The sequence below is a fragment of the Eucyclogobius newberryi genome, unplaced genomic scaffold (assembly GCF_026437365.1).
Source record: "Eucyclogobius newberryi isolate DKJ021-1_F unplaced genomic scaffold, fEucNew1.0.hap1 SCAF_5, whole genome shotgun sequence".
Lineage (NCBI taxonomy): Eukaryota > Metazoa > Chordata > Actinopteri > Gobiiformes > Gobiidae > Eucyclogobius > Eucyclogobius newberryi.
The window spans coordinates 9230397-9242800 of NW_027316167.1; the positions used below are offsets into that span (position 1 = coordinate 9230397).

The 12404-nt window shown below is 43.7% G+C and overlaps 1 protein-coding gene across 1 annotated transcript in view; it reads right to left on the reverse strand.

Annotated features, from left to right (window-relative positions):
* The window catches only part of LOC140381576 (neural-cadherin), a 466796-nt gene that overhangs the window by 192266 nt on the left and 262126 nt on the right, over positions 1-12404 (reverse strand). The window contains exons 21-24 of the mRNA XM_072465639.1: positions 11946-12389; positions 10504-10834; positions 9028-9121; positions 324-508 (exon numbers count right to left, since the gene is read on the reverse strand). Coding sequence (XP_072321740.1) covers positions 324-508; positions 9028-9121; positions 10504-10834; positions 11946-12389 — 1054 coding nt within the window. The remainder of the gene's footprint in view (positions 1-323; positions 509-9027; positions 9122-10503; positions 10835-11945; positions 12390-12404) is intronic.

Below are 12404 nucleotides of genomic sequence, written 5' to 3' on the forward strand. Positions count from 1 at the left end.
ATCACATTGCAGAACAGACTACAACCCTGTAAACCCAGACCAAAGCAGGCCAAAAATAATCAAAAACATCATAACTGAAATCTTAAATCCCTTTTGCTTTTTGCTTTTATTTCTGTACATGAAAAAGCTCAAATTGAGACCTCACCACTACTTCGACAAAATTAGCATCTTATGACAAAAACAAACCAAAAATCCTCCAGTGGTGCTGGTTGTTGGCTGCAGCAGTGGCAGCACGTAGTCGCTCTCGCTGCATGTGAGCGGGCGGCGCCGCGTGCACAAACCTGCAGGCGCTCGTGTCAGTTTGAGTGAGTCGAGCCGCTCACCTGCCAGCCGCAGAGAGCCCGCGCTGTAGATGGCCTCGTCTCGCAGCTCCCGCACGTGGACCGTTACCGTGGAAACCGCATCCGGCCAGACCCCATCCGAGACGCGCACCTGGAACTGGTAGGTGCCCGGCGGTGCGTTCTCCTTGATGATGAGGAAGCCCGTGCGCTTGTTCAGGATGAAGTAGCTGCGGGAGGGAGCGAACACAAAAGAGGGCCACTGAGCTTTAGAGATTCTCATCCACGGGTTATTTACAAGTCGACATTACTGCTGCATTCCCGGGCCTTTGTTTACTGTTTGTACAACCGACAGTGAATGAGCTTATCATTTGATTATCCCGGCACACTGAGAGATTCCTCCTGCGGTAACCTCAGAGACCAGTAAGAACTCTACTGAAATAAATGAAGGGGAAGTTTAGAATAGTGGCTTTTTCAGTTGATATTTGTTGGTTTCAAATGGAAAGTTCTTGTATACTGTATTTTCCGCACTAAAAGGCGCAATTAAAAGCCTTTAATTTTCTCCCAAAACGACACTGTGCCTCATAATCCAGAGTGTTTTATATATGCATTAATTCTGGTTGTGTTTACCGACCTCGAAATGATTTTGTGTGGTACACGTTTTGCTTCGCTTAATATATGAAAAAGGATCAAAAATAGACCATTCATTGACAGTGCGCCACATAATCCAGTGCGCCTTATAGTGCGGAAAATACGGTAGATATTCCATAAGCATATGAAGGTTACATACATGTGAATGAACAGCAGTACTGTGTGTGTGTAACGATATAAGACAATGCTGAAGTTAGCATCTGCTGCGGATTTAGCTCTTTTTTTTGCCCTTCTCACCCTGGACACGGATTATTTGAGCCACTCCCCTCAGGCAGGAGGCCACTCCCCTCAGGCAGGAGGCCACTCCCCTAAGGCAGGAGGCCACTCCCCTCAGGCTACGATCCATCCCGACCAGAACCTCCCGTCACAAGAACAGTTTCTTTCCCTCTGCCACTTTAACAACTATTCAGACCAATAACCATTCATTGCGCTGCACATTGTTTGCACTATTCTGTACATCTGTAAATTGTGTATATATTCAGACCAGGTCTATTTAATTTTATTTGTCAATTCAAAATGTTATGCATGCACTTTTGGATATATTTTGCTACTCTTAATATTCATTGTTGTACGTTGCACCTTGATGCCAAAGCGAGTTCCGAGTTTGTAAATTCTGTTCACTGACAATGACAATAAACCCTTTCTTATTCTGATTCTAAATAGATTATAGGAATATAGAAGAAAATAATAGGCAGCTCTGTATGACAACAGCCTCCCCTTGTGCTATCTCTGTAGTCACGTCACAGACTGGGAAACAAAAGAACATTAGGTGGTCCAGTCTGAGAAAGTTGATTCATATTCTCTGTGAAAAGATAACGTCCAGTCGCAATGAAACTAGTCTGAAACTTGTTGTTTCAAACGTCGGATCGTCATGTAACAAATCACTTTTAAGTTAAGATTTTAGACCTCATCTCAACACTGAGCCTGGTCTTATCAAGGTGACGAATGACTTCCGCCTGAACACTGACACGGGCAAAGCCTTTTGACGCTGTCGATCATGGGATCCTCTGACAGACACTGGAGGACTAGGTGGGCATCACTGGCACTGGCACAATCCTGGGACTCCTTCTGTTCAACCTCTACATGCTCTTTTTAGTAATAATGTGTCCTATCACAATGAAGCAGACGAGTCAGATCTGTGTTGCACTGTCGGCAGGTGAATATGGACCAGTGGATTCCCTCTGTCACTGCATCCAACAGATCAGTGTGTGGATGCAAAACAACTTTCTCCAGCTGAACTCAGACAAGACTCAAATCATCGTTTTTGGCCAAAGAAACAAAGAGAAAGTGTTAGTGTCACCTCCGGTCCAAATCAAGTTATAAATCTGGGGGTAACGACGGCCTCGACTCCAACGTTCAAATCTAAGCTCAAAACAATTTAGTTTAGCTGTGCATGATGACTAAAAGGATTTTATTTGCACTCTTCTCTTTTATTGTCTTTATCTGTTTTGTGATTTTAATGCTTTTTTTTCCCTGTTGTGTGAAGCCCTTTGATTTGCTTTGTGTTCGAATCGTGCTCGACAAATAAACCTGCTGTGCCTTGTGTTGTGGTGAGCATCCTCTCCGCTCAATATCCAGGGCCTGGAATAATTCCAAGAACCAGAAAGCAGTTGAATGTAAAGAAGAATGTGTGAAGGAAACTGCATTTTCTTCTGACCTGCAAGTATTTCTGGCAAAGCAAAATAAGGCTTCAGCTCTCTGTTTTTTTGCTGTTGAATATCTCAGCTCTGCACAATCATGATTCATTTTTAACGAAAACAAACTACCCCAAAAAACTATTTAACAGCCAGGTTCAAAAAATGTACTTAAAATAATGTTTAACTCAATTTTGGTTCATAAATCAGGCAGATCTCAAGTACAGATACATTGTAGAAGCAGCACATATTCAGGTGATAAAAGACGTCCCTATTAACCCGAGACTGTCCCCATTTTGAGTCCTGACAATATGCTGTATTCCCCAGTCGATTTATCAAAACTATTGCTTCATCCCAGTTTTATACAGGGCATGTCCCAGTAGTTGTGATTTTTGTCCAATTTGATACCCGCCAAAATAAGAGAGCACTGTATTTTGTCATTTGTTAAGCCAAAAAGTGAGATTTGAAGGGACCAAGTGCATATTAATGTACTTATTCACGCGACTCTAGATTCGATTTTCACACTTAAAAATCTAGTCACAGTTCGCAAGCTATTGTTGTAAGCAGATGCCTAAACTCCACTTTGGCCACTAAAAGTTGTGTTGTGAAGACTTAGTAGGGTGATTTACCCAGGACAGTCCTTGTTCTGAGCCCAGTGTCCCATTATGTCCCGGCAGATCTGTCCAAAACTACTAATTTGACCCAGTTTTACACAAGACATGTCCCAGTTGTCCCGGTTTATGCCCAAACAGAGAAAATCTGGCTTTAGAATAACCAGAACATGAAAAAAATGCTCTGAAAAGCTGGTCACACTCAGAGGAAAGTGAGGAACACCTTTGGACCGCTGTTAGTGGTTCAAATTAATTTCATGTTTTTGACAATTTTATGACCGTGTACAGCACCTTTTAATGTATCCGTCTTGGTTGTTGTTAGCGTCCTGGAAGGAAGAGCAACAAACTCTACAGGAATTCTTTGCCACTAGGATGGCCAGAAAGTTGACTAAAATATTAGCTCAACTTCAAGAGCGAGCTGCTGTTTCGGGAATTGTTTTGACAGTTTCAGTCGTGCACTTCGAACAATAAAGCGGAACGTTCTCGTGCATCTGTACTTTATACATGTCTGGACGTTGGCTTTTAACTATCTACAGCGCCGTACCATCTAAGCGCCTGTCGCTGAGAGTAGCCCGGCCCAGCTCCTGCTAATGGCCACGAGCCTGAGAGGGTCAAACGGCTAAATCCACCGGCAGCTCAAGCCCCTGCGGGCAAATCATCAATCATTTGGCTTTTACTGACATTCGCCCGAGCCTATAGAGACCCATGTTTTCCCATAAAAGCGGATGATGGGTAGCTAAGTGGGAAAAAAGTGATCCATGTAAGTGCACATTTATCGTATGTCAAACAGCAGTCTGGCAGAGAGGATGTGATATAGAATGGCCAGACGTGCTCGCCGCTGTCTCACTGTAATCTAGATTGAAATTATTGTGAGGGGAAAGGCTGGACGTTACAATACACATCTTGATTGGATAACTCCTTATGTGACTCTTACGGGTCAATTTCAAAGCTTTAGGGTATACGTTCGGCGTCACTGGGGGGGGAAATCTATACTAATCTTATGCAACACAGCAGCTCAATTAGTCTGAAAGGACCCGATGCATTCGCTCAGCTCTTTCCGTGTTTGAGAGTTCCGAGGTTCTATACGAACGGGCATAGTCAAGGTAACGGGAGTGCACGGACAAGAGCCGCCGAGCATCCCGCCGAGTGTTCAGTGGATGCTCGACCGGGAGATGGATATTAATATTAATGTTCTGTAATCTGGTGGAAAATGTCTGCTGGAAATTAAATAAATTGCTCAGTTAGGTAAATTATTTATAGGACATCAACTCTGCACTGTGTATTTCTCTTTGGGCAAGGAATAAAACTATATTATTCATGCGGGTCCATCACTGCGAGTCCATCTGAAGTTTAGAGGCAAGTTTACGCACATTAATGTAAGAGAATGATGCAATATTTAATTATATTTTTGGCAGAAGGCAGAAAATGTCCAAATGTGGGATGGACACATTTGGAAATTGTATTTATTTGGTGTCTTCCCCTCTCTCTCACCTCCCATTTCAAACTGTCTAATAAACCCTTCGGATATTAGATACAAACAATGTATAAAGAATATTTTGGATGCCTTATTTAGTATTTCTGGGAACGAGATCAGTTCAAAGTTCAAACTTGCCACAGTTTCTTAAAGGCGGTATGGACGATTTTTCGGCGATTTGAGAACGCAGGCGGAAGTGCGCATGCGCACTCCCCCGTGCGGACTGATACAACACACACGTGCGTTTGTTTATTAGCGCAACGGAGCGCATCGCATCGCTCGTCTCCCGTAGATTTCTGTCCACTTCTGCGTCAGCTCGAACTGTCTTTCTCCGTCTTCATTTTGCCCCGTACACTGAGAGAACTATATTATGATAGATCCATGCGCTTAGGCACGCGGAAACGTGGGGACGAACCTGATGTGGCTACAGGTGAGCGGTAGGTGCGTTTTATGATTGATACGTGGCAGGACAAATGATTTATCCACGCCACGAGGAAATATGATAAAAAATTTGCTGAAAAAAATCATCCATACCACCTTTAATAAATCAGGCTTTGTGTTCAATATTGTAAAAACCTTCTGTACTACTTCTGTCCATCAAAAAAAATGTGTTAAAAACAAAACAGGAAAGTAGCAGCGAGTGACAAAATCAGACTGGTGTGTGCTGTCTGCGTGAGATTAAACATGTTACTGAGCGCAGATCTCTCCACTCCTGTTTGAGAAAGAGCTTTTTTAATGCTGTATGAGCGCTGGACTCCAGTTAGACGGATTTAAATTCCTACTTTGCAGCTTTAATAATGTTCAAATTCAAGTTAAGTCTATGTCAATAAACTGTAATATACACTTTTCTCTATTTACAAAGTTCAAGTATAAAATCATCATAATTACTGCTGCGCTGCCGTTGTGTCCAAGGTCAAAGTGTTGATGGTCGCAGATGAGGAAGTGCTCAAACAGAACAGCCTCATTAGGAAAGTCTGAAACTATCTATGTTTTACAGCGCGTTCCTTGCTCCGTACATCGCTCGCTTTTGTGAGAAAAACAACTGCATTAAGGGTCGACCGGAAAACAAAAAAGTCAAGGACAGACATGAGAGTGGAGCGAAGCGCAGTGTTAGAAAGCTATTTCACACAGTACTTGTCTGTCTGTTCCCAGTGGCGCAATGAGCTCATACAAGTTTAATTAAGCGACAGAACGGCGGAAGAACACGGCAAATGAAAAAAAAAAAAAGAGCTTTTGTAACTACCGTACTTTTATGTGATATTATTCATTATTTTCACACTGACTACCACAAGAGGGCGCTCTAAGCTCTAAGCGACGCAGAAGAAGAACCTGCACTTCCTCTTCCTCGGGAGTTTGTGGAGTTGTTTAGAAGTGACACAGAGGAAGAAGAATTCAATGGATTTAGTGATTTGGGGTAAAACTGATGCTTTGGTAAACTTGTTAGCATGTTCTTTATGCTATAGTTATCTGAATAACTGTTCATATGTTACGTTATCATACCAGACACTTACCACAGTTCTGTCTGTGCCTCATGTAGCTGAAGGTGTTAGCATTAGCCTACGTCATGTAGCTGAAGGTGTTAGCGTTAGCATACGTACACCTATTCACCATGTTCTCTCATCTGTTATTATTTTAAACTGCATTTCAAGATTAAATGTCTGTTCTTGGTCTTGGATTTTCTCAAATAAATGTCCCTAAAAAATGCGACTCATACTCCAGTGCGACTTATATATGTTTTTTTTCTTCTCTATTCTGCATTTTTGGGCTGGTGCGACTTATACTCCAGTGCAACTTATAGTCCGGAAAATACGGTACTTGTGCAGCTAATTGCTAATGTTACGGTGAATTTTACACTTACACTTGTCAGATTATTGTTTTACGCTTAACGTTTTAGAAATGCAAGTTGATTTCAGTTGTATTTTCTCCCGTTGCTTTGACAATATATTGACTATAACGCAGCTGTCATACTCCTTTGCGACAAACTTAATTACTTAACGGGAAAGAAAAGTAAAAGTAAAACAGCTGTATTTTCCCCAGTTTAACTCACTTATTCAGCTTGACTAGCGGCCCTCATTTATAAAGCATATGCGTAAGTGCAAAAACATACTTTACACGTAAAAAAAAAAGACAACTTGACCAAATATGAGCCGTTCGGTCCAAAAATGCTGAACTTTGTGCGTCAGAGCTTTCCGAGATGAGGCAGAAGGTGATTTGTGCGCAGAGAGATGAACGTTTTGTGAGTTTGAGGCAGTTTTTGTGTTGTTTTGTAAGAATTCCACGTTTACGTAAGAATTCCACGTGCGAAATACCACAAATGCCATGAACAATTTGTCGTCTTCCCCTAAAATTTCATCCGCTTTTCAGTATCCACAAACGATTGGGCGTCGCTAATACCTGCTGTGGTTTTTGTGTGTGACGTGACTACACACTTCTAAATGGGAGCGCGGCGCAGTACAACAGTTGTACAGCGGTCTGGACTCGCCCTTTTGAAGAGGGTGATTATTCACTCGCGGGCGGCTCGACAAGTCCTGAGAGGCGGTACGAGACATCTGGCCTGCCTCCTCCTCAACAAAGATCCATTTCACTCAGGGGTATTGTTGATTTACATTATAATGCCTCAATCAATCACTGCAGCAAATCCTCGACGCTGAGCCGCGCCAGACGAGAGCGCAAGAGGCTGGAGGACTGCGAGCGGCCTTTATGATAAGAGCGGGAGACTGATGTTGTTTCGCAAGTTTTTGGGAGTTTTTTGGGCGTTTTCCGTGATTCATTTTCTTAATTGTGAAAAAATCTGCTACTTTGCGATTGAAATATAAGCTAACTGCAATTGCGATATGAGTCATAATGAAGCTAAACAACACGTCAAATCAATAGCATCAGCAGCTTTTTAACCATCTAAAAAAAAATCAAAAGTACAGTATCCAAACCAGACTTGGAGAGACTTATCCATGCGTTTGTCTCCAGTAGATTAGACTGTAACGGCCTGTTCACTGTAAAACAGCTGCAGTACATCCAGAACGCTGCTGCTCGGGTCCTGACTAGAACCAGGAAGTACCATCACATTAGTCCTGTTCTCAGGTCTCTGCACTGCCCCCTGTGGCTCAGAGAAGAGACTTTAAAGCAGCTCTGCTTGTGTACAAGTCTCTCCATGGCCTAGCACCAAAGTACATCTCAGACATGTTAGTGCCATATGAACCATCTCGGACTCTGAGGACCTCAGGGACCGGCCTCCTGCTGGTGCCAGTCAGGACTAAACAGGGGCCGGCCTCCTGCTGGTGCCAGAGTCAGGACTAAACATGGACCGGCCTCCTGCTGGTGCCAGAGTCAGGACTAAACATGGACCGGCCTCCTGCTGGTGCCAGAGTCAGGACTAAACATGGACCGGCCTCCTGCTGGTGCCAGAGTCAGGACTAAACATGGACCGGCCTCCTGCTGGTGCCAGAGTCAGGACTAAACATGAACCGGCCTCCTGCTGGTGCCAGAGTCAGGACTAAACATGGACCGGCCTCCTGCTGGTGCCAGAGTCAGGACTAAACATGGACCGGCCTCCTGCTGGTGCCAGTCAGGACTAAACAGGGACCGGCCTCCTGCTGGTGCCAGAGTCAGGACTAAACATGGACCGGCCTCCTGCTGGTGCCAGAGTCAGGACTAAACATGGACCGGCCTCCTGCTGGTGCCAGAGTCAGGACTAAACATGGACCGGCCTCCTGCTGGTGCCAGAGTCAGGACTAAACATGGACCGGCCTCCTGCTGGTGCCAGTCAGGACTAAACAGGGGCCGGCCTCCTGCTGGTGCCAGAGTCAGGACTAAACATGGACCGGCCTCCTGCTGGTGCCAGAGTCAGGACTAAACATGGACCGGCCTCCTGCTGGTGCCAGAGTCAGGACTAAACATGGACCGGCCTCCTGCTGGTGCCAGAGTCAGGACTAAACATGGACCGGCCTCCTGCTGGTGCCAGAGTCAGGACTAAACATGGGGAATCTCTGTTTCAGTTTTATGCAGCTAAAATCTGGAACGGTCCTGAAGATGTGAGACAGGTTCTACTCTGACAATGTTCAAATCCAAGCTCAAAACAGTTTTGTTCAGCTGTGCATGTGACTGAAAGGATTTCATTTGTACTTTTATCTTTTATGTCTTAATTTGTTGTGATTTCTGTCATTTCTTTGTGATTTGAATGCATTGTTATCTTTTGTGAAGCTCTTTTAATTGCCTTGTGTATGAACTGTGCTCTACAAATAAACTTGCCTTAAGAAATGACTACCTCACACTACCATTATAAGACCTTCAAAAAGAGCTTTCGATATTTACCTTTTTGCAAATAAGATGAACAATCACCTCCGTTCAACTCACACGGATGAAGAGCGTTTAGTTTGACTTACTTTGGCACATGTCCTTCAAACACATATGTCTTGTTATCCCAGTCATCGGGGTCGGGAGAGTACACTTTTCCCAGCACCGTGGTCGGCATTCGGCCTGAAAACAGATAAAAGCCATTTTAGCATTTTGCAAAAGTTTTAATTAATAGCAGCCTCGGACCCAAAAATGGGACAAGAGTTACATTTTTCATGGTCTTTCATTGACTTTGCATGCGATTTAGCATGTGTTGCACCATGTAGGTCAATTTAAAATGCAAAAAGAACATATGTACATTCAACTGCTTTACTTGTATCTGAAAAAAAGATAAATCAAAATGTGACACGAGCGTTTCAGATGTCTGCCACAAACAGAAGAAAATGCTTTTGAAGGAATGTGGTTTGGATGCACAATGACTATAATCTCGTGGAAAGACTGTCATCGCCGTCACTCTCACGCCTCAATTCGAAGAACCGAGCAGAAATTAAGGTGAAAGTACCCTTGGGAGTATAAAAGCAGACCTTGACACGCTGAATTTTAACCTGTCGTGTTCAGAAAGAGCAAAAAGTCCAAAAAGTGCTCGCAAAACCCCAAGTATTTGTGTTTGTTATCACAGGGAATGAAAAAGGGACATCCATCATTAGGGGATCACACTAGTAGCTACAGTTCATATCATACAACAGTTCATAAGACGAGCCTCTTATTTATCATATTTATCATATTTAAATGACTTTACTGAACAGGAAGTGACCAGTGAGAGTCAGGACGCTTTGGTGTTTCATTCATGTAGATTACAAATTGTGTGAAAATGTTGAAAAGTGAAACATATACTACATATTCTTACTTTACTTAAACAATTTCTCACGCTGAATTGACTGGATTTTCTGTTTGATTTAAGCAAAACTGTAAGTGCAATATGAGTCATGATGAAGCTAAACGAGGGGCGGAGTCAGACTTTGTGGACTACTATTGGTCCAAAAAGTCACGCTTTGTAGATTCGATAGACAAAATTGTATCCTAATGTTGAGAAGTGAAACGTAGTCTGTATTTTGAGGATTACTGTATTTTCCGGACTCCAATGGCCAAGGTGGGACTTATACTTATATTTATACTTACATACTTATACTCTGGAGCGACTTATATGGGATATTATTTGTTATTTTCACACTTGCAACTGCATTTCATACTCCAGTGTGACTTAAATATGTTTTTTTCTTCTCTATTATGCATTTTTTGGCTGGTGCGACTTATACTCCATAAAATACAATACATATTTTTGAACTATAATTATTGAAGTTGTACGATTCCTCACACTGAATTGACTGGATTTCCTGTTTCATTAAAGCAAAAATTCCCTAAACGAAGGTGAAAGTGACGACTAACCAATAACCAAAAGTATTTTCCGTCACATTTTTGAGTTCTGAAACCGTCTTTGAAACCCAAATAGCAGAAGCGTGTAGGCGCACGTTTGGACACCGCGCTGCCCGACTCGGCCTTCTCACCTCTGTGACTGTTGATGAAAATTTTCTTCTCCCCGGCTTCGTGCGCGTGGTCATTCTGGTCGCCGATGGTCACCGTCAGGGTGCTCGTCACGGTTTTGGCCGGCCGCCCGCTGTCGCTCATGATGATGGGAATGAGAAACTCCTTTTGCCGCTCGCGGTCAAAAGTCCTCAGCGCTGTCAGGGTCGCGGTGCCATTTAGGTTGTCCTGGAGGTAGAAGTCGTTGCTGTGGCGATATTCGGCCGGGACCGTGAAGTGAAATGGCGGCCCGTTCTCCAGGGAGTCTCGGTCCACCGCGCGAATGAGAGTTGAGGTTTGGTTCAACCGTACGACCTGAACAGAAAGAGCCTCAGAGCGGTGGCCGACTCCAAATATGCATGACTTACTCTGACCCGGCTGGTAACTCTGCAAACTTATTACTTCCACGGGCAAAAGTACTACTTCCATGGACTTGTTACGATTACATTTTCAGTTTTGTGGTATTCATTTGTATGCGTTTGCTCCGAATCCTCTTTTTGATTATTGTGACAAACCACGGCCGCTGTAAATTGGGAAAGTGGATGCTCCATTATTTATGCAACTGCTATTTATGTGGTGTTTATATTATGGTTTTAAAAATATGCCTTTAAAAATGATAATGTAGTGGAAATTTGGCATCATGTCCATTCATAATTTCAAAGAATGTGGACAATAGAAGTGATGTATCGGTTACAGCAGGCATGTCCAAACTACGGCCCGGGGGCCAAATGGGGCCCTCAGAGCAATTTTTGTTGGCCCTCCGGCTTCCTGCTAAGTCGGTCCAAACAAACAAAAGTAGTAGTTTTTTACTGTAAGATTGGAAACATTCAAGCATTTTGATGTTAAAAAACCTAATATTAAAGGTGTGGAGTCTCATCAAAACAATGTCAAATGCAAAACTCACAAATTTGACATTGTCGGGTTGTTTGTGGCCCTTTCAAAATGCGGCCCTCAGTGAAAAAGGTTTGGACACCCCTGGGTTACAGGATTGGAAACCGAACTGAATGTTTGCAGCTATTGGTATTGGATAATATTAACTATAATTGGTTGTTTTTTTTCTGCACTGCCCCAGTCTGTGTGTGCCCACGTGTCATTCTTAGATTCATCATCAGTGCATTAGATTACATTGTCTTTTTGAATGAGTAAAATTATAAATATAACAGAAATATCTTCACGCAATTAGGCAACCAATAATTTTATACCCTAGATAAATCATTTAGTTATTATAAATGAATAGTTTGAATAATAATAACTAATTTAAGAGAGATTTGTAGGTTTTGCTATGGATTTTAGAATCTAGAAATCAGTATCTGTTATTGGTTATCGTCCACAGCAACAGTCGAATATTGGCTCAAAAATAGCCACAATTTAGCATTTTTTCCCCACAAATATAATAAAAAGGTACAGCGAACTTTTATGAACCTACTTGCGGTCCGTCTACATTCTCAAACACCACGGGAGAATACACCGCCTCGAACTCCGGCCCGTTGTCGTTGACGTCCAGCAGGGGGAGCTGGACGGTGGCGCTGCCCGTGAGCGACGGCACACCGTGATCCGTGGCTATGACGACCAGCTGATGCTGCGCCGCTTTCTCCCGGTCCAGAGGCTGCGCCACGGAGAGCAGCCCCGACTGGTCCACAGTGAACAACCCATCGGGGTCCGACTCCTCCAGCAGCCGGTAGGTGAGGTCGCGGTTCTGGCCCGAGTCGGAGTCGCTGGCCACCATGCGCGCCACGCTGGTCCCCACGGAAACGTCCTCGGGCAGCGGGGCCAGGGACAGGAAGTGCGGGATGAAGACGGGGGTGTGGTCGTTGTAGTCCTCCACCTCCACCACGCAGTGCAGCAGGCTGGAGAAATCCAAGTCTTCCACCTGCGACGGGAGAGA